Below are 23,226 nucleotides of genomic sequence, written 5' to 3' on the forward strand. Positions count from 1 at the left end.
AATGTGACCCATATTTCTAGATATTAGCCATTAAATATTGTCAGCACAAACTGTAGAGAGACGAGGTTTTTCCTATAACTAATCCTCTGTCACAGAATCCTGTAACATGACACAATGCTGACATTTATTATTGCTGGGGGGCTTATTATTGAATAAAATCATCTACAAAGCTATATGTATGTACCTCAGTTGATGAACTCCGAAGGCAAGACAGGGGCTTCCAAGAATTCTTCCATTTAATTCTGCTGTTTTAAATGAGATGAAAATAAGATACTATTAAAAAATAAAGCAATATACTATTCATACTTAAATGTAATTGCGTAATTATGTAGTGCCCTGACACAATAAATAAGTTCTTAAAATTGGTCATCATGAAACAATACAGCACATCATAAATGGATCTCAGAAGAAACAGCTTGCAGTTACCACATTTTACTTGTGCAAACAAAGGTGTTTCAATTGCATCAGAAAACTTTTTGTACCTGCTGTCCAAAGTCTTTATCATATAGCCACATGATCACAACTGAGGCTGGATGGAGAAACAGAACACCTCTAAAGTGAAATGCCCGGCCAAGCTCCAAGTTTCTCATCAGACCTAAGGTTATATAGCATTGCTTCCCTCTCACTATTAAGTCTTTGATTTCACACTGTGTTGTGTGTTACCTGTCAATAAATCATTTTATTTCATTTAAATTCATTTTTACAAATACTTGAAGTTGTCTTTGACTTGATCTAATACAATTTTTTGGTCTTGTAGAAAGGTGAAAAACCTACAAGGATGTCTTACATATGTGTCAACAAGTCAAACTGGAAGGAGCTGAGAACTCACAGGAGAAGCATTTACGCACAAGTTCTACACTCAGCTGGGGCGGAAACAATCTGCGGCTGCAGGTTTGCCACCGGCGGCATACATGGGGACACACGCAGCACTGAGGAGGAACTGAGAATGAATGACCGAGTTCCAACAAAGTGTCCGTGAGTTTCTGTTGGAAAAGCATCAAGATCTGCGGTAAACTGTGCAGGATTACCTTCATCTCCAAAATCCGTGTTGCAGCCGGGAAGAGCAGAATTCTGGAGACTCTAAAAGACTGTTTAAGCTGCTGATGTGTGTCACTGCAGTATGTGTTAGCATTAGCATTAGCCACGGAGATCAGCCACAAGCGTCTTGCTGTCAACTTTGTCTGTTTACCAATAATTGCCGTGTGTTTTGTAATTGTTCAGTTGAAAGTAAGATTGCAGGCTAATTGGTGCTAATTAGAGGGTTCCAGCTAAGACCAGTGAATTCATCCTGTTTGTAATGGTGGGTTTTTACAATGCCCTTTATTTATTTATTGCATCTGGAAAGGATTGCACTTTAAAAGCACTTTATGCACTTTAAATAATGTTAAAACCATGAAGTAAAAAGTATAAAATGGTTAAAATTTTTGATAAAAGTGCGAAGAGTAATTTGTTAAACCTGTGATTCAAAATCAACTCTTTAAAATGCAGATAAATTCATGTGTGGTATAGTATTGGGTTGAATGTTGCTCATGCCATGATTTGTCGCTTCAGTTTATGTGGTGTTGAGGTTGACAAACACCTGCAGTAGCATCTTTATGTTCTCTTTATTCTCTTTTTCCATGTCTGTTTTCTGTCTATGTTCCTTATTTTTAACAGTTTAAGTTCATTTGTATCAGTTTTAGGTGAAACTGAAAAGAGCTAAAAGTGAACTATTGAGTTGAAATGTGTCCTCTGTGTTGGCTGATGAACATATGGGACACTCTGACACTTGTGTATAGAGTGGTATCCTAATGAAGATGTGTTTGATGTGACAGGTGATTGGCAGGAGGAGGAGAGTCTGACGGAGGAGCAGAGGAATGCTGGCAGCCATTTAGTCTGAGCTCAACAACGGAGGAAACATGGATTCTTCACAAAAAGTGAGAAACATACCACTGTAACATTATCATTAATTTGTTCTTTAAAATGTCTAAAGTTGCTCCAGTTGGTGAGATGGGCCGACCAAAGCCAGGTGACGTTGGCTGGAGAGATGTAGCTCTGCAGAAGCAGCTGTACTGAGGATATAATGGTGGACTGCTAGGAAGCTGCTTGTTTTTTGTTTGAGGTTGAACTAGCTGCTGATCATACTTTATGAAAATGTCTTAAAGTAAGTATTCCCCAATATGCCGAAGCGGTATGCGTCACAGTACTTGCAAGTCCGACACTCATTATCCGCAAAGCTTGGAGGGTGGTTTTGATTTTTTTTGCATTCCCCAAGCCAAAGACACAAGAAGAAAGGTGCCGTGCGTGGATTAAGCAGTGTGGGAGACCGCATGATCAGCTGAATCCCTCCAAAATAAATAAGAACACCTACGTCTGTTCTAAGGTAAGTTGCTAGCTAACATTAGCTAACCGTAGCTCTGTGTGTTAGGTCAGATAACATTAGCAAAGAAAGACGTCTCAATGGAAGGTTACTTCTCTTAAAACTTGAGCTACTGTGTATTATTTGAGCAAAATAAATACTGGTGATATATAGAGATCAGCTCCACTATATGTGAGCAATATCCTGGCGCGCTGTAAACACAAACAAATTTAGCTTAGCAAGAAATGGGCAGACACACGATATTGACAGTTGACATAGCATTAATTTAAATGTATGTAATACATATCGGCTTACCCTGCTGTACAACAACATCGTTGTTCTTGTATATGATTGTTTTTGACGTGAAGTGACAATACATGTGGTGGGTTGCGCTTACACTGAGATCTGTGCACTTTTCCCTCTATTTTAACGTCCTCTTCATTTGCACTTTGCCAACATTTAATTTGCTGAATGTAGTTCTCAAAAGCATATTGGAGACCCTTCTGTCTGCTTCTCTCTGGTATCGCTGTAGAGTATGTCCAGAAATTTGCACATATCTCCTGAGAAATATCACTCACCGGTACCGCTAAAAACTCCATATTTCATGCTCGGAGGGAAAGCTTGACAGGCGTAGCAACAGTAACCAAGGGGGGCGGGGCTTAGCGAAGGGTCAATTGACCCTGCTGCCATTAAGACCTAAATCTGGACATTGATGTTGTATGCTTTTCATATTGTACATTTCTCCAGTAATGTAACTTAACGGAAAGTCTGGGGATCAAGAGATCCTGGTGGTACAATCCCATCAGTCCCAGCTCTGCTTTGCTTTTCACGGTGATCAACAGATTTTACTACCCAATATTCTAAAACCACCGTGCAGAAAGCTGAAAACTATCGGCCTGTGAAAATAGTTTTGTTGACATTGTGAGTGTGCTGTTGACACATTTCTAGGTTTCTAATGACAAAGCTGCTAGCATGTCTGCAGATTCTTGATCTTGTTTCAGCCTCGTGTCCAACTACATGGAATTGAGACTTTTAGGTTCAATTTTTTTCATGATTGCTCTTCCATCACTGCCTCTGTTTTGTCTTTGTCTTTTGCGACAGAAATGTAAACACAGCAATGGAGTGAGATGTCGGACCTCTGAGGAGGATAAGGATGGTTCGGCTACAACAGCAAAAAGAAATGAATCCCACAGTTGTGAGCAATGTGGCAAGACTTTTATCACAGCAACAAAGCTAAGAATTCACAAATGTATTCACACGGTGGACAAACCATTCAGTTGTGATCAGTGTGGAAAGGCTTTTACTAAGAAGAGTAATCTAACAAGCCATCAACTCATTCACAGTGGACTTAAACCATTCAGCTGTTATCAGTGTGGAAAAGCTTTTACTCAGAAGAGTACGTTAAAAAGACATCAACTCGCCCACGGTGGAGTGAAACCATTCAGCTGTGATCAGTGTGGAAAGGCTTTTACTCACAAGAGTACTCTAACAAGTCATCAACTCATTCACAGTGGAGTTAAACCATTCAGCTGTGATCAGTGTGGAAAGGCTTTTACTCACAAGAGTCACTTAAAAAGCCATCAACTCATTCACAGTGGAGTGAAACCATTCAGCTGTGATCAGTGTGGAAAGGCTTTTACTCACAAGAGAACGTTAAGACGTCATCAACTCATTCACAGTGGAGTTAAACCATTCAACTGTGGTCAGTGTGTGAAAACCTTTACTCAACATGAACAGTTGTTGATCCATCAATGCCCCCATTCTGGTAGAAAGCGGTACCACTGCGACTCCTGTGAAAAAACTTTCAATGACCAACAGAACTTAAAATGTCACCAACGCATCCACACTGGACATGATGTGTACGTATGTGATTACTGTGGCGAACCATTTGTACGGTACTCACAGTTAAAAGCTCATGAAGTGACCCACACTGGGGTTAAACCATACAAATGTGACGAGTGTAAGAAGACTTTTACAACTTTGGGTTCCCTGAAACGACACCAGCAGATCCACACCAGAAAGAAAGCATTCAATCAGTGTCACAGTGAGGTATGTAAAGAGTGGTCTCAGTCACAGTGTACACACAATTATGTATTGGGTCATTCCAGGTGAAATGACCAGATATTCCTTGGGGGTGTTGCCGCACCATTTTCTAATTAGTCCTAAATTTGCATGCCATTAGATAGTCACAAAAGTACTTTCTATGCAAAATTATAGGCCTGTAGCTCAAATAGTTTGAGTTGTGGGGGTCTTAAATTTTCAGAATTTGGGCTATAAAAAGCCTCGCTTGGGTTTTTTGCATCTTTAAGTGGTTAACTCTCAGTCTCTAGACATACCAGAGAGCTGTGAGTTGGTAAACAAGGCCTCTGCATGTAGCTAGTGCCCCACAAACATCCCCAGGTGTTTCCCTACTAGGGATGGGAATTTCGACTAATTTCCTAACCGACTAGTCGCTAATTTTATTGACGACTAGTCGGTTCGGAAAACTTGCAATTTAACCCTTTAAGCGCCAACGTCGCAATATTGCGACAAGCAACATTGCTGAACATAACAAGCCATAGCTTCAAATATACTGCCTCGTGTGCCTCATGTACTGTACACCAGGAGATGGCGGACATCTGGAACTTCAATCTGAGCATCAGTTGTGGGCGTGTTTTCATTCAAAGTTTTGGAGTTTACAGAGTTTGAAAACCGAGGAGACGAGACTCGCCGTCGGAGCATATCGGAGCGCAAGACGGCACATTTTAGAGTGAGAAAACTCACCGTACCGAGAGGTCTGGTCAACGCTGACAAAGTACTTTGTCAAGTAATGGCTTACTCATATTCTGAAGAGGAATATTCACCCTCTGATGAAGATGTTCAGTCGTCCACTGAGACAGAAAGTGCCGCTGCGTCTGTGCGTAACGGCAGCAGGTCGGTGTGCCATGACAGTCCACGAGCAACACATACTGGAGCCGATGCTTTGCTTCGGGGTGGCAGGAAGGGACGTGGTGGGTGTAGCTGGAGTGGTCAAAACACCGCTAATGATGAGGGGGATAGCTGGGGGTGAAAAAAGAGACGAGCATATGCTCCTGGCAGGATCAACCAGGTAGCCCAGACGGGACGAGCGTGCGGCGCACGGCCGAGCGTAGAGCTGCATGGCGGCGCACGGTCGGGGACAAGGTGCATGATGCTTAATGCAGCGTTTAACCGACTAGTAAAATACTAAACGTTTAATAAATGAGCAACCACCACCTAAATAAAAGCTTTACGCAAACCAATGAAAAGTTAAAATGAGAAACTATATAAGTTAACCACATGATTATGCTTATGCTTGATGCAAGAATGATTTTAATAGGCTGATATATATTCTGAAAATGATGATTGCTATAGAAGAGAATGATTTAAAATGAGTTATTTGATCATGCTAAGAAAAATGATTTAAAGAAGTGATTCAGTGTAACTAAGTGAGTTTTGACTTGAAGTAATCTGTGCTGTTCTGAGCTGTGTGCAGGGCAAAAAGCAGAAGTCACCATGACACTGCAGAAAGGAGGACATTGAGGAAGTTCTGTGGCCAACTATGGTCTTGGCAACATGTCTCAAGCAATGTGTGTGTGTGTTAACAACGGAAGGTGGATGCTGTGTACTTGCTGGAAAAACATGATTTCTGTATTACTGATGTATGTGATAACAAGTTGATTGCATGAGTTAGACGGTGTCAGGGGCGTACCTAGCCAGAGATGTGTGTATTAGAGGATGACACTATAAAAGAGAGAGTCAGAGACACTGAATTCGGAGTTCTCCCCCGGAGGGGAGAGATGCTGCTCGCCGGAGAGCATGGCCGGAGTTCTGAAGATTCTTCACCGCATCTATTGCCCTAGAGACGGGAAGACAACGCGGGACTTAGGCTCCAGAGTTCGCTGAGAACATCGTTGGAGGCAAAGTCTTTTTCTGACTTTGTTCAACAAGCGAGGACCACACTCTGCTGAAAGGAGAGTCCTGAGAGGTCTGCAGTTGTCCAAAGAGATGAAGAGAGGCAAGCACCCATGGCATCCAGAGAGGCACAGGAGGCAGCAGCAGAGGGCTGCTCCACTCCAGGGGCTGGAGGACCCAGTGACCCACCGCAGCCTGATGAGACGGGGGCTTTCCACCACCACCATCCGACTGAGGAGACAGCTGAGACGCCCGCACTTGTGTTCCAGCTGCTACTAAAGATAACTGCCAGACCAATGATTGGCTTTTGGGACCTCTCCACTCCCCCTGCCTATGAAGAACACCCTCTGCCCACAAAGAAGACTTCGTACCGAGTCTGCTGGTCCACGGAGGAGTTCAACTAGACGCAGGTCAAGACCGGGCGTGGCAGCTAAGGCCTGGCTGTCCGCTCTCTCTCCTAAATTTAATAATTAGAGAAGATTGTCAGGTACGCTCAATTTAGTTACTTTAGTATAATTTTTAATCAGAAATAATTAATTGTTTTAATCATGAATTGATGCTGTGCCCTTGCTAAAACTTGCTTAATAAAACGCTATATTGCATTTAAAGAGAAGTCTAATGAAATGATTATGATTCACCTATTCTGCATAGTGGTAAAAAGTTAAGTTGATTGTGTGCATTAAATCTAATGGTTCTTAAAGGTTACTTTAATCCAACTAGTTATTTAAACATTACCCCTGGGGTTAGTTTTCCAAACCTCTAAAACGAACCTAGGAATATCAACAAGTGCCACAGTTTTAAGAGGAAGGCTGTCGTTAACAAACGTGGTCAATAAATCAATTCTACTACTTAGGTGGGCTGCTTAGTAAGAGAGTATTTATTGGAGTAAGAGGGGTAAGACGTTTGGAAGAAGACAGGTAGGACCTAGGCGAGTATTCCTCGACACCAGCTTAATTATTCTGCTGAAACCTGTTAGGTGGAATACTAATAGGCAGATAGAATCTAACCCTTTAAACGGAGAGCTGGTCCTGATTTAACCTGAGGCAAGGGTTAAAGAAGGCTATACTGACCGACAATGTTTTGTTCTTTTTGAAATGTTAGTTGTTAAAGGTGACTACCTTCAAAAAGTGTAATGGTATAACTTAGGTATACCTAAGTTATAACTTATGTATAGGTTATTTTGCTTGTAACATGACATTGTACAATTAAATTTGACATGTTTAATCCAACGGCACTAATACTGTAAAATTCAACATTATTGTTATTTTTAAATTAATCAACCATGAACTAGCTTCCTGAATTCAAGTTAGTACATGTAATTTGTATGTGTATGTTATAATTACATATATGTGTTGCAAATGGGTGTCAACATGTCATGATATCTACAGGTATGGCTCTAAACTAGACCTTGTGACACAAAAAGGGCATTACACTTTTTGAAGGTAGTCACGTTTAACAACATGTCATTTTGAGACTAATTTTGGTCATTTTGTGGCAGAATGTGTTTAATTATGATCAGTTTACATCTTTTGTTCCGTTTTTAAACATGTTGCATCTTTTCACAGTTTTTTTTTTTTGTAATTCTGATTATTTCCCATCAAGTTTTGGTCATTTATGTGTCTAATTCAGGTCATGTTACATCTCTTTATGTTGTTTTTTGTACCATTTTGGTCATTTTATGATTCATTTCATGTGTCTGTGAGGTTGTTTTTGTTTAAAATTGTTCATGTTGCTCATATTAGTCATTTCATGTCAGTTTGTCCATTCTGTGACTCACTGGCCATTTCTGTCTCATTTTTCATCTTTTTTGGTCTGTTTTGCTCATTTTATCTCTCATTTTAGTCATTTTGCATCAGTTTAAGATTGCTTTTTTCATTTTGTACATTTTGTGTCTCATTTTCGTCATTTTGTTGCTAATTTTTCTTGGCTGGTTTTGGTCATTTTTGTCATTTTTGCTTACTTTTAGTCCCATTTTGGCCACTTTTGGTCTTTTTTTTATGTCCGTTTTGTAATTTAATGGTATTTTTCTATTTTGTTGGATGTTTAATGTTCCATTTGGGCATTTTGTGTCCCATTTGAACTGTCCCATAACATTGTTGGACCATTCAGAAGACTGTGTTCGAGTCTTATTCTCACCACTGGAAAAATGTTGTCCATTTTTGTCTTATTTTTGTCATTTTATAGATTAGATTAGATCCAACCTCACTGTCATTGCACAGAGTACAAGTACTAAGACAGTAAATGCATTTTTTAAAAGTCCATTGTGATGTCAGAGAGAAGAACTAACAACTGTTACCACATTCCATATTCTGAAGAAAAACATGGAAACACTTGAGAAAGTCAGTTTAACACACAAACCGTGGAGATATTGGAGAGTTGTGGTGAAGATTTCAAGTGTGAAACTTGTGAAGACATTGTGAGCAAAGACTGTGACAGAAAAATGAAGCCTCCTCAGCCAGATAGGAAACATTCAGGTAAGACAGAAGTCCAGACAACGAGCTGCAACTCAGCTCCAGATATCAAACTACACACTGACAAGTGAGACTGAAGTTTTCACAACACTGACAAGCTAACATTTGCTCATTTTGTGGCTTATTTTGATCAGTTTGCATCCTTAGGGTTGTTAGTGGATAAAATGTTGTCATTTTTCATCTCTTTTTGTTGTTTTTGTTCCATTTTGTTGACTTAAAGGCTGTTTGTTGAATTTTGACATTTTGTGTCTCATTGAGCCTCATTTTCATCATTTTGTCTCTAACCTTGGTCACTTTTTGTCTTTAGGATTGTTTTTACTCATTTTTCGTGCTTTTAAAGTTTTTTGTTCCATTGTGGACATTTTGTGTCTCATTTACATCATTTTTGTGTCATTTTGGACATTTTCCATCTGTTTAAGGTTTTTCTGTTTCATTTTATGTCTCATTTTGTGCATTTCAGTATGTTTTTAGGGAAAAAAGTGTCATAAATCAGACTGTAAATGATATATGAACAAACCTCTCTGTAAAAACTTTCAGAATGTTGAATAGAATAAATGTGGACTGACTAGGTAACCTTACAGAACCTTTACTGTTGTGATGTACGCATTAACCTGACTTTATACACTTCCAGAAAAAATATATATCTAACCATTGTGATAGGGATAAATAGAAGTTCCAATCTGTTGATTTTAATTGCAGGATAATGCTTTATTAAAATATATCTCAGCAGGGAAATAGCAATAGCCATTAAATCATCAGACAATTAATCAATAGTTAATATTTCAGTGGCTTGTCATGATTCCTAACTGCTACTATGCTTTCATAGAAGAAGAGTAATAATCACCCACATTATGTAATTTGGAGGGAGCACTCACTCAGACATTTTATTCTGTAGAACAAACTCGGATAAAAAGCATGAAACAATAATGAAGTTCTTCAAAAGTGCAACTCCTTGGCATTCAGAAACACTAAAAGAAATGAAGAAAAAACATTGTGCTGGTCAGTAAATGTTACTTTTATAGACCAAGCACAGGGAAAAAAATATGGAATCGCTCCATTCTGAGGAAAAAAATATGGAATCATGAAAAACAGACAAAGAAAAAACAATCAAAACACATCACTCGTATTTAGTTGCACCACCTCTGGCTTTTATGACAGCTTGCAGTCTCTGAGGCATGGACTTGATGAGTGACAAACAGTATTCTTCATCAATCTGGTGCCAACTCTCTTTGATTGCAGTTGCCAGATCATCTTTGCAGGTCGGAGCCTTGCTGTCGACCATTTTTTTTCAATTTCCACCACAGGTTTTCAATTGGGTTGAGATCTGGGCTATTTGCAGGCCATGACATTGACTGGATTCGTCTTTCTCCAAGGAATGCTTTCACAGTTTTTGCTCTGTGGCACGATGCATTGTCATCTTGGAAAATGATTTCATCATCCCCAAACATTTTTTCAATTGAAGTGATAAGGAAGCTGTCCAAAATGTCAATGTAAACTTGAGCATTTATTGAAGATTTAACCACAGCCATCTCCCCAGTGCCTTTGCCTGACATGCAGCCCCATAGCATCAAGGACTGTGGGAATTTTGATGTTTTCTTTAGCCAGTCCTCTTTGGAAATCTCACTGGAACGGCACCAAACAAAAGTTCCAGCGTCATCACCTTGTCCAATGCAGATTCGTGACTCATCACTGAAGATAACCTTCATCCAGTCATCCACAGTCCATGATTGACTCTCCTTAGCCCATTGCAGTCTTGTTCTTTTTTGTTTAAGCGTCAATGATGGTTTCCTTTTAGCTTTCTTGGATGAAAATCCCATTTCCTTTAAGCGATTTTGCACAGTTCTGTCACATACATTGACTCCAGCTTCCTCCCATTTCTTCTTCATTTGTCTTGTTGTGCATTTTCTGTTTTCAAGACATATGGCCTTTAGTTGTTTGTCTTGACGCTTAGATGTCTTCCTTGGTCTACCAGTACGCTTGACTTTAACAACCTTCCCATGCTGTTTGTACTTGGTTCAGATCTTCGATACAGCTGACTGTGAACAGCCCACATCTTTGGCAACCATATGTGTAGAGTTACCTTCTTCAAGAAGTTTGATAATCCTGTCTTTGGTCTCAAGAGATATCTCCCTTGTTGGAGCCATGATTCTTGCCAATCCACTTGGTCCAGCAGCCCTCCAAGGTGTGATAACTGCACTGTTTTTAACTGCTGACTAACGAGCAGATGTAATTTGAGGCAGGTGCCCAATTAAGGAAAGGAAATTGACTGGGTGTGTCCTTATTTTCTGCTCAAAATGGAGTGATTCCATATTTTTTTCCTCAGAATTAAGTGAGAAAAATGTGACAAAATTAGAACAGTTGAGAGGTACTGTTGTGAGTGCAATGTCAACACTCGTGATTTGTTCACGTTAACCATTGTTTTGATGCCATTTAACAGAGGGGACTACAGCAACACTGTAACAGGCTTGATTTTCTTTTTATGCACGGCCTTATAGTAGTACATGACCAAACCCTCACTGAATGATTCAGACAAAGGCAGTCCACTTTTCAGACTGCAGTGTCTGAGTCTTAGCCAGGTTAGAACGATTGAGTCTCTTCTTGCACCACTGAAGTGCCTTCTTACGTTTCCCATTTTACCTTGAAGAGCAAAATCAGTCCCCCTCTTCTTTTGTTTCTTAAAAAGTCAAAGCATTTCTTCCTCAGACTGACTTTAAAAGCACGTGTTTGGAGAGATTGATAGAGCTGGAATGAAAATGTCTTTGGGGAAATCAGCGGCTCCAGATGGACTTACAACCAACTTTGATCCGTTTTTCTGGGCTGATATTAGAGAATGACTGTTTGAAGCATTCAAAGAAGCTTTCAGTCAGGGAGTCACACTCGTTTTAGTTCAGGTTCCACATTTAGCCCAGTTTGATCTCAAGTGGGCCGGACCGCTTTTTACTACAGGCTCAAAACCACAAAAGTCAGACTCAAAAAATGAGACAAAAACGAGACAAAATATTGTGAAAACGAGACACAAAACGTTAAAAATAGAGACAAATGACACGAAATACAAAAAGGGGGCGGCATGGCTCAGTGGGTAGAGTGGCCGTCTTGTAACTGGAAGGTTGCCGGTTCGATCCTCGGCCCATGATGACATATCATCATGTAAAGCGCTTTGGATAAAAGCGCTGTATAAATACAACCACTTACCATTTAAAAGTGAACAGAGAGTCAGAAGTCCCTCACTGGAAAACAATTTCTGACAAGAAAAACCTCCAGGAAGAAGTCAAAGGGTGCTTTTCCTTACATTAAGAGTCTTCCTTACTGGAGCCGCTGAGAACTTGGACATTGCTGCATAATTTCTACTGAGAAACTGTTCCAAACAAGAACATGAGTGTTGTTTTCAGAGCAGTTGTGGCCTGTGTTCAAATCATTGACCATCTCCCAAAAAACTTTTTTTTTTAAATCATAAACTATGGATATTTCTAATGCTATCTATGAAATATTAACTCAGTATGTCAGATACTTTCTGAGAGGTTTTTCAGTGGACTGTAGACCCAGTTTCACTCGTTTTTTTTTTTTTTTTCCATTTTCCCACATTGAAATTTGAGGCTGTTTGAAGATGAATATCTCAAGAACAATTCTAGATAAAAGCCTGAAACCTTCACTTGTTTGTCTTGCTAACATCAGCAGATCAGATTGCTGTTAAATACAGCAGTGGAAAAAAGTTTTTGGACATCCCATACATTTGTGAAATACTGCATTAAGAATCACTTTGAGGTCTTCAAGAGTCATTTATTTTAGTACAATCATAAAACTAAACACATCCTAAAAAAGACATTAAAAACTGAAAATTGACTGGTTCCATAAAATGAGAAATTTGGTAGAATTTAGTTTGGTTAGTTTTTCTTGTAAACAACAAACAAAAAAATATTATTTGTATTTGTGTCTGATGCAGCCACACCCTCAGAAACACACAAAAAGACTTTAACAAATATTTCCTGATGATATTTATGATTGTGCAAAAATTTTCAGGGTGTCTGAAAACTTTTTCCCCTCACTGTATCTGTCATAGCGTGAAAATGTGCCGTTATAAAAATGCCACTATCTCCAGACACATATATGTAGTCATGGTTCCATGATGCCAATGTCATGGTAATGACTGGATGCAGCTAATTTACAAAGAAATGATTCTAAACTACACGTCAGTTTCAAAGATAGGACTTTTCATAGAACACTTCATGTTTTTATATTTCAACTCACACATAATCAGAGATTAGTTGATCTACTTGTTCAATATTAGAGATTCTTCATCATTGTCGAGAGAGATAGAGAGATGGATAGAGATAGATGGAGATAAAGATAGAGAGATAGAGATAGATTTTGATTTTTCAACAGAACTTTATTGAATCAATTTGATATCAAGTCATTTCAATGAAAAATAAATAAATATTCTGTTTTAAAAAAAGTCCAGATTGTCAGATCAGACCAGCTGATCTGAGAACACAAGTTCGTCTCCTAGGACTGAGCACAAGACTCCTCCACAAGTCCATGTTCTAATAGAACAGGACAGATCTGTCATTTCACTGTAATAGTTAAAATCAATTAAGATTCTGGCCTTGATTGGCCCTGCTCAGCAGCAGAACCACATCACAGTCTTCACCGTCCTCTACCTTCTTTTTCCTGCTCACGTACACGCCCATCTTTGATTGGCCCAGGATAAAGTTTAGCAGCTGACATTTGTCTTTCTGAGCCTTCTTTTATTTAAAACCAAGAATAAAAGTCTTTCGAGAGAAAGTTTCATTAGCCCTCTTGAATAGACAGTCCAGCAGAGAGAACAGGGGGACCAGGCGAGGACACTCAGTAAAGCAGTGGACGATGGTCTCCACTGCTCCACAGAAAGGGCAACTGTTCTGGACTGCAGAGTTTAAAACTGAAATAAAAGCGTTCACAGCTAAAATCCCGCAAAGGAGTCTCCATAGGAGGTCTGCCACCCTCTTGGAGAGTAGAGGCTTGTACAGACTCCTCCACTCGGCCCCGATCTCTTCTCCCAGGCCCAGCTGGGTCCTCCAGGGGGACCTGGTCTGCTGCTGCAGCCTCTCTTTGTTGGGGGGGGGGGGGGGGGGGGGATTTGGTTGGTCTGGACAGGGGGCGATCGACCCCCGGCCGTGTTCCCCCAGCTGCTGCCGCTCCCGTCCCGTCAGACAGCTCCTCCAGTGGCTCAGCAGTCTCCTGACATTCCTCCTCGACCTCCAGCTCCTCTGTCTCCCGCAGGTCTGGTCTGGTGGTGTCCAGCAGGGCCCCCAGCGTGGTGATCCCCGCTGAGCTCAGGGCCTCCGTCACCGCTGCTCCTGCCCAGGGGGGTAGAGTCCCTATATTATCAGAGTAGCGACAACTGGCGATTTGACACCATTTTGTTTCCATTCACTCAATATGGGACGCGCAGCGCGAGGTGCACAGTCACGAAAACTAGCTATTTGTGGATTGCTTACTGATTTCAAGACATGTTTTGGACAAAATATTTTACTAGCTTGTTTTGTCTGGATGTCCAAGGTTGGATTATGGCCGTTTTTTGTGGAATATTTTCATCCGCGACTAGTTTTGAGCCTTCAAAAGTGAGTTGTGCTGTTTAGGTTATTTGCTGTTTGTTGGACAAATGTGTTTATATTACCCGCTGTGGTAATCACAAGAAAGTGGTTTATACCAGCGGATTCATGAGAATCTAAGCTTATATGGGTGTATAATGTTTCTGTCATCGAGTTTGCAGCTTCGGTAAATTTAGCAAAATACGTTTGCACATACGGGCCACTGAAGTTTAACGGGTTACCCGTTAAACTTCAGGGACATAGATGTCCGTCAGCCCCACAACCAAAACACTTCATAGTGTCAGAGGTGACAAAAACAACATAATTAAAGCCTTCACTCTTGAAGGTTAGGGACAGATTCAGGTGGCTGTCAGCGTTTTTAAGAATCATAAATAGTTGTCTTCGGTGACAGACCACGTTTCAATTTTGGCAATTTACAGCCCAGCAGCACCATTTTAATCGGTGAAACCACCTGTCCATACCTCAACGAAGCTGTTACCAGGTCGTCATTTTTAATAAATGGTGGAGCGTTAGAAATGGTGACCTTTTTCGCCACGTTGACCAGGGGGTAAACCAGAGTAAACGTGTCTTTAATGACCACGCTGGACTCCACCACCTTCTCCACCTTACTTACCTCATCCAGAAAAATAACTACAGCACTGTTCATCCGAGATACCGATTTAACACCGTCAAAACCCACCACCTCACCCACAGCATAGCTCACCTCCTCCACCGACACGCCGGCACCGGGCAACACCTTCACTGCGTGCCGGGGTGTTAACTTCTCTAGTTCGGTGTGCCCGCTGACAACGGGCATGCCCGGTTGTCCTCCCTACCACCACCTACACCCAAACTACCAACAATATGCAAACTAACAACAAATAAACTAAACTTTCTTTCATAAAACAATAGAAAAAGAGATGAAGAGCGTCGAAAACCACACACTCACGCTCAGCACACTCACTCTGCACCACTCACCACAGAGAAAGAGATAGACAGGGATGGGATCAGCAAGTTCTGATTCCAGCGGAAAGTTGTTGACGGGGGGGGGATAATGTGTGCGGCGGCGGCGGCGCAGCAACTTCCAATCGCTGGGCCATTTACAATCGTCGTTATCAAGCCATCGGTAACGTCGTTACCATCTCGCGGGAGTATCAGCGACAAAGTGTTCAAACTTGAAATGAAATCGTCGGAAATCGGCGAATCCGTGGAAAATTCCCATCCCTGGACTCTACACTTCATGGTGATTCGATTACAGTACTGTACATGACTGCTCTCACTGAGTGGCAGCGAGCATTCAGTGCGGTGGATATTAGCAGCCGTTCGATATTATGACTCGCCGACCATAAACATACCTCACCCTCCAAAAAAATTTTGTCCTCGAATTCAGACGATTCACAAGAATGACCCTGGCAATGATAAAATCCGCGGAATTCCGCGGATCCAAGGAAAATTCTCATCCCTGGATAGAGATAGATATATAGAGAGATATAGACATATAGAGATATATAGAGATAGATATCTAGAGATAGATATATAGAGATATAGATAGAGATATAGAGAGATAGCGATATAGAGAGATAGAAATATATATAGAGATATACAGTGCCTGGTGAAAGTATTCGGCTCCCTTGAACTTTTCGACCTTTCGCCACATTTCAGGCTTCAAACACAAAGATATAAAATTTTAATTTTTTGTCAAGAATCAACAACAAGTGGGACACAATCGTGAAGTGGAACGAAATTTATTGGATATTTTATACTTTAACAAATAAAAAACTGAAAAGTGGGGTGTGCAATATTATTCGGCCCTTTACTTTCAGTGCAGCAAACTCACTCCAGAAGTTCAGTGAGGATCTCTGAATGATCCAATGTTGTCCTAAATGACTGATGATGATAAATAGAATCCACCTGTGTGTAATCAAGTCTCCGTATAAATGCACCTGCTCTGTGATAGTCTCAGGGTTCTGTTTAAAGTGCAGAGAGCATCATGAAGACCAAGGAACACACCAGGCAGGTCCGAGATACTGTTGTGGAGAAGTTTAAAGCCGGATTTGGATACAAAAAGATTTCCCAAGCTTTAAACATCTCAAGGAGCACTGTGCAAGCAATCATATTGAAATGGAAGGAGTATCAGACCACTGCAAATCTACCAAGACCCGGCTGTCCCTCTAAACTTTCACCTCCAACAAGGAGAAGACTGATCAGAGATGCAGCCAAGAGGCCCATGATCACTCTGGATGAACTGCAGAGATCTACAGCTGAGGTGGGAGAGTCTGTCCATAGGACAACAATCAGTCGTACACTGCACAAATCTGGCCTTTATGGAAGAGTGGCAAGAAGAAAGACATTTCTCAAAGATATCCATAAAAAGTCTGGTTTGAAGTTTGCCACAAGCCACCTGGGAGACACAACAAACATGTGGAAGAAGGTGCTCTGGTCAGATGAAACCAAAATCGAACTTTTTGGCCACAATGCAAAACGATATGTTTGGCGTAAAAGCAACACAGCTCATCACCCTGAACACACCTTCCCCACTGTCAAACATGGTGGTGGCAGCCTCATGGTTTGGGCCTGCTTTTCTTCAGCAGGGACAGGGAAGATGGTTAAAATTGATGGGAAGATGAATGGAGCCAAATACAAGACCATTCTGGAAGAAAACCTGTTGGAGTCTGCAAAAGATCTGAGACTGGGACGGAGATTTATCTTCCAACAGGACAATGATCCAAAACATAAAGCCAAATCTACAATGGAATGGTTCACAAATAAACGTATCTAGGTGTTAGAATGGCCAAGTCAAAGTCCAGACCTGAATCCAATCGAGAATCTGTGGGCAGAGCTGAAGACTGCTGTTCACAAACGCTCTCCATCCAACCTCACTGAGCTCGAGCTGTTTTGCAAGGAAGAATGGGCAAGAATTTCAGTCTCTCGATGTGCAAAACTGATAGAGACATACCCCAAGCGACTTGCAGCTGTAATTGCAGCAAAAGGTGGCGCTACAAAGTATTAATGCAAGGGGGCCAAATAATATTGCACGCCCCACTTTTCAGGTTTGTATTTGTTAAAAAAGTTTAAAATATCCAAATAAATTTCCTTCCACTTCACGATTGTGTCCCAATTGTTGTTGATTCTTAACAAAAATTTAAAATTTTATATCTTTATGTTTGAAGCCTGAAATGTGGCGAAAGGTTGAAAAGTTCAAGGGGGCCGAATACTTTCACAAGGCACTGTAGATATATAGAGATATAGATATATAGACAGATAGAGATATAGATAGATATAGAGATATAGATAGATAGAGATATAGATTAGGGCTGGCCCGAATAGTGGTTTCTGGCCTCCGAATATTCGGGCCATATTAAAGACGAATATCCGAATATTCATTCCGCCCCGTAACGTCCGACCAGGGGGGGTGGGGGGTGGGGTGGTGCAGCGGCAGACGTGCGGTAGTGGCGGCGGATCCTTTCTCATTTTTAGACAGTTCTGGCCACCATTTCCTGATGACAGATTGAATTCAGTGTAAACTGACCTTCGTTGCCTTGGTTTTGTCTTCAGTTAAACTGAAGAATTCCCAAACAGCAGAGGTCTTTGGCATCTTGTCTTGTGTTTATGCACGAAGTGAAGCGTGACATCAGAGTCGGCAGCCACCCGGCCATTAGAGTGGTCAGTGTTTCCCCTCCCACATAACCGACGAGGCGGGCCGCCTCGCTGGTATAGGCCACCGCCTCATTAAAATTCTGCCGACATTGCCACCTCACTGGTCCGCGGCAAAAAAAAAAAACAAGAAGTGCAGCGCAAAACCCGCCGAAGTGGGCCGAAGGCGCCGGGCAGAGACGAGCTCCGAATATTTTCGTCTGGGGGGAGGAGGGAGTGATCACATAGACATATGTGTACATGTTATAGACATATGTGTATGTGTTTATGTGATTACATGATGAGCCGACAAGTGCCGATGTGGGCCGAAGGTGGAGGGAAGACAGTAATGCGGCATATTCTTTCCGTCCGGTAAAGTCCGGGGGGGGATTATTCGGATACCAAATTAATATCCGGAGAGTGCCGTAGCGAACGAATATTCGGGATATTCTGGTCCAGCCCTAATATATAGAGATACAGAGAGATAGATAGATTTCAATCCTAAGACCAGTATTCTCCTAAATTAATTATGATTAATCATCAGAGAATCACTGAACCAGTTCTGCATCTAACGGGATCCTGCTGCCCAGAGGGATCTGAGGAACGATTAAGCTGATAATTGAAGAAATTTGCCCTGCTGCTCACTGCCTTCATCCAGACGTCTATCCCTCTACCACTGATAATTTAACTGAGTAACCACTTTGAATGGTTTAATTAATTTACCAGTCACGTCTGTAAACGACAGATTTCCTCTTAATGGATTTTGCAACAAAGCAACGAAGACACTAAACAAGAAATTAGACCTGAATTCTGTGAAGCCGGATCTCAAGGACTTTAAGTTTGTGGAGGACTTCATGAACTTTTATTGAACCCTGCGTGGAGAAATCTTCTTGGCAGGGGTTCAGTCTGGGTCCAGTGTACATACGCTGGTGTCATTGTAGGGTTCCCTGTTGGTTGGACGTTGGTCCAGACTGGTCAAAGCAGCACTGTTCACCATTGGCAGAGTGCTGACAAGTCTGAGAGTTTTGTCCATCTGTTCCGTTCTGCTTGGAAAACAAACACACAAACACAGAGAATGTCAGTGTTTCCTGCAGCATTGAAGAACTGATGCCTTGCCTGAGATAGAGAGCACCCCAAATGACATCTGAAGACACTTCTACCTGTTGGAATTTAACATTCAGTTGTCTGATGACATCAGAACTCCTAATCTTACCTACACACATGGACAAAATTGTTGGTACCCCTCAGTTAAAGAAGGAAAAACCCACAATTCTCACTGAAATCACTTGAAACTCACAAAAGTAACAATAAATAAAAATTTATTGAAAATTAAATAATCAAAATCAGCCATCACTTTTGAATTGTTGATTAACATAATTATGACTGACTGATTATGAGTTTGGAAACACCTGTGATGTCAATTAAATGACACACCTGAGTTAATCATGTCACTCTGGTCAAATAGTTTTCAATCTTTTATAGAGGTACCATCATTTTTGTCCAGGCCTGTTTCATTAGTTTGTTTTTTTAAATAATTATGTTAATCAACAACTCAAAAGTAATGGCTGTTTTTGATTATTTAATTTTCAATAAATTTTTATTTATTGTTACTTTTGAGTTTCAAGTGATTTCAGTGAGAATTGTGGGTTTTTCCTTCTTTAACTGAGGGGTACCAACAATTTTGTCCACGTGTGTACATCCCCAGATTAATCTGGACCAGATTTCTGTGTCAAAACGAATACAGGTTAGACTGAACGATAGCTGATAATGTGTTAACAGAATTCAAGTGAGGACAGTTGTTCAAAACAGTTGTGAAACAATTTTGCAGCAATATCCAAAATTATCAAATACATATATTGTGTGTACACTGTGACTGAGACCAGTCTTTACATACCTCACTGTGACACTGATTGAATGCTTTCTTTCTGGTGTGGATCTGCTGATGTTGTTTCAGGGAACCCAAAGTTGTGAAAGTCTTCTTACACTCATCACATCTGTATGGTCTCTCCCCAGTGTGGACACGTTGGTGAACTTTGAGGTATGTAATGTAGCTGTAGCGCTTCCCACACTGGTCACAAAGGTATGGTTTAACCCCAGTGTGAGTCACTTCATGAGCTTTTAACTGTGAGTACAATACAAATGGTTCGCCACAGTGATCACATACGTGCACATCATGTCCAGTGTGGATGCGTTGGTGGCATTTTAAGCTCTGTTGGGAGCTGAAAGTTTTTTCACAGGAGTCACAGTGGTACTGCTTTCTACCAGAATGGGGGCATTGATGGATCAACAACTGTTCATGTTGAGTAAAGGTTTTCACACACTCATCACAGTTGAATGGTTTAACTCCACTGTGAATGAGTTGATGACTTTTTAAGTGACTCTTCCGAGTAAAAGCCTTTCGGCACAGATCACATTTGAATGGTTTAACTCCACTGTGAATGAGTTGATGATTTGCTAGAGTACTCTTCTGAGTAAAAGCCTTTCCACATTGATCACAGTTGAATGGTTTAACTCCACTGTGAATGAGTTGATGACTTCTTAACGTATTCTTGTCAGTAAAAGCCTTTCCACACTGATCACAGCTGAATGGTTTAACTCCACTGTGAATGAGTTGATGTTTTGCTAGATCACTCTTCTGAGTAAAAGCCTTTCCACACTGATCACAGCTGAATGGTTTCACTCCACTGTGAATGAGTTGATGACTTGCTAGAGTACTCTTCTGAGTAAAAGCCTTTCCACACTGATCACAGCTGAATGGTTTAACTCCACTGTGAATGAGTTGATGACTTCTTAACGTACTCTTGTCAGTAAAAGCCTTTCCACACTGATCACAGCTGAATGGTTTAACTCCACTGTGAATGAGTTGGTGGGATTTTAAATAGTGCACGTGAGTAAAAGCCTTTCCACACTGATCACAGCTGAATGGTTTCACTCCACTGTGAATGAGTTGATGTTTTGCTAGATCACTCTTCTGAGTAAAAGCCTTTCCACATTGATCACAGCCGAATGGTTTAACTCCACTGTGAATGAGTTGATGTCTTGCAAGAGTACTCTTCTGAGTAAAAGCCTTTCCACACTGATCACAGCTGAATGGTTTAATGCCACTGTGAATGAGTCGATGACTTCTTAACGTACTCTTGTCAGTAAAAGCCTTTCCACACTGATCACAGCTGAATGGTTTAACTCCACTGTGAAGGAGTTGATGGCTTTTTAACAGAGTCTTGGTAGTAAAAGCCTTTCCACACTGATCACAGCCGAATGGTTTGTCCACAGTGTGAATACGTTTGTGAATTCTTAGCTTTGTTGCTGTGACAAAAGTCTTGCCACATTGCTCACAACTGAGTGATTCATCTCTTTTTGCTGTTGTTGCTGAACCATCCTTATCCTCCTCAGAGGTCCGACATCTCACTCCATTGCTGTGTTTACATTTCTGTAGCAAAAGACAAAGATAAAAACAGAGGCAGTGATGGAAGAGCAATCATGAAAAAATTGAACCTCAAAGTCTCAATTCCATGTAGTTGGACATGAGGCTGAAACCAGATCAAGAATCTAAAGACATGCTAGTAGCTTTGTCATTAGAAACCTAGAAATGTGTCAACAGCACACTCACAATGTCAAAACTATTTTCACAGGCCGATAATTTTCAGCTTTGTGCGTGACAGTTATAGAATATTGGGTAGTAAAATCTGTCCATCACCGTGAAAAGCAAAGCAGAGCTGGGACTGATGGGATTGTACCACCAGGATCCCTTGATCCCCAAACTTTCCATTAAGTTACATTACTGGAGAAATGTACAATATGAAAAGCATACAACATCAATGTTAAGATTTAGGTCTTAATGGCAGCAGGGTCAATTCAGACCACCAACACTTTCTAGTTTCTCCTATTGGATCAGATGCTGATACTCGGCCAGAAAAGATCTGTAATTCTGCCACTGAATTCTGGATTTGACCCCAACGACCCGGACAATTTGTTGTGCAGCGGTTACACAAGCGTTCACCATCAAACAACAAAAGCAACAAAACAGTAAAAAAAAACAGTTAAAGGAATAGCAACGATTTAAGAAAATGTTTGAAAAATGTAAAAAACACAGTAAAACAATTACAAGCAAAATAAAAGCCATTTAAAGAAAAATCTAACAAAACATAAGCTAGACAGGGACATCGGCAGCAATCTTGGTCACTTAGTCAGACGTAGTCAAAGTTTTCAATAAACGGCCACCGATGTAATCAGGTAGAGGACTTTTCTTTGGTCTGCACTGTTTGAGACACCAGATTACATTGCCCACATCAAGAAAGGGATTCTGTGGAGAGGCTGACATGAGACAGTTTTTAGTCTCAGCATGTTTAGCCCTAAAATCATGGGAGTCAAACCTGACATAAAAACTGTTTAGACTTTGAGCCAGCTCTAAATCAGAATTATAACCACTGAGCTGAACTCTCTCACTGACACATTAATTAGTCCCAGTGATCAGATTCATGCCGTCCCAGACTGAACTGAGGTTGTTCATTTTGAGCTGAGACTCAAGTTTGTCTTTGTATTGTCTTTTGTGGGTCCTGATCTCCTACTTTATTTCCTTCTGTCGGTTATACAGATTTAGTGCATTTCCTTCTCTGAAGACTGTTTTCTTTCTGTACAGTAGGTCTTTAAGATTCTTAGAAAGCCATGGCTTAGTGTTTGGATATAGTTTAACAGTTTTTTCAGGAATAACACTGGTTTAACAGTACGTGACCCAGCTGCTCACAACATCAGTCGGTTCATCAATATCAGCTGAGGACTCCTTAAACACGTCCCAGTCAGTAACCTCCACACATCCCTGCAGAGTGTGACAAACTTTCACTCTGATGTTCTGCACTTTGCCTTGCTTCAGTACAGTGGTAGACAGAGATAAGGAGGATGCAGTTGTGGTCAGAGGAACCCAGAGGAGAAGCACCTTTTGCATTGTTGTAACAGATCAAAGATTTTGTCTCATCTAGTGGGGTATGTGATGGACTGATGGAAGTCTCTCAGTGTGTGTTTTAGTGTTCAGTGGTCTCTGGATGACCTGATGGATAAGCCCACAGGCATTTATTTCACTGGCCTATGGACAGATATAGACAAGCTTCACAAACTTCTGAGGCAGATATGGAGGGCACAGTGAAACAGAAAGCAGTTCTAAGTTAGTAGTGCAGTTTCTCCAGGACAGTGTCAGATTTGCACCAGCGCTGTCCTTGTCCATTTGGAAGACCCACTTGAGCCCAAGCTTTCATTTGCTGGCCGATGTTGCCTCAATATTTCCACATAATGTTCTATCCTCTTGATGCCA

At 41.0% G+C, this 23,226-nt stretch overlaps 3 protein-coding genes across 46 annotated transcripts in view; 2 read left to right on the plus strand and 1 right to left on the minus strand.

The window, feature by feature from the left end:
* Window positions 1-23,226, plus strand: part of LOC110972485 (zinc finger protein OZF-like) — a 657,596-nt gene that overhangs the window by 76,745 nt on the left and 557,625 nt on the right. The window lies entirely within an intron of this gene.
* LOC127531946 (gastrula zinc finger protein XlCGF26.1-like) overlaps window positions 1-23,226 on the minus strand; it is a 217,991-nt gene that overhangs the window by 47,137 nt on the left and 147,628 nt on the right. For 15 of the 40 annotated variants that reach the window (XR_007939157.1, XM_051942505.1, XM_051942501.1 and 12 more), the window contains one exon: window positions 19,816-21,351. The exons of 20 other annotated variants lie outside the window; for them this stretch is intronic. Coding sequence is in view for 18 of the 20 variants with exons in the window: in XM_051942505.1 (XP_051798465.1) it covers window positions 19,816-21,351 (1,536 nt within the window). In the remaining 2 variants the exon portion in view is untranslated. Of the gene's footprint in view, window positions 1-12,477; window positions 18,968-19,815; window positions 21,352-23,226 lie in introns of those variants that run through there. 5 more of the 40 variants (XR_007939158.1, XM_051942515.1, XM_051942513.1 and 2 more) reach the window with 5 other exon arrangements.
* The window catches only part of LOC127532011 (zinc finger protein 615-like), a 190,934-nt gene that overhangs the window by 16,024 nt on the left and 151,684 nt on the right, over window positions 1-23,226 (plus strand). The window lies entirely within an intron of this gene.

This window comes from Acanthochromis polyacanthus, chromosome 22, assembly GCF_021347895.1.
Source record: "Acanthochromis polyacanthus isolate Apoly-LR-REF ecotype Palm Island chromosome 22, KAUST_Apoly_ChrSc, whole genome shotgun sequence".
In the NCBI taxonomy this organism is placed as follows: Eukaryota; Metazoa; Chordata; class Actinopteri; family Pomacentridae; genus Acanthochromis; species Acanthochromis polyacanthus.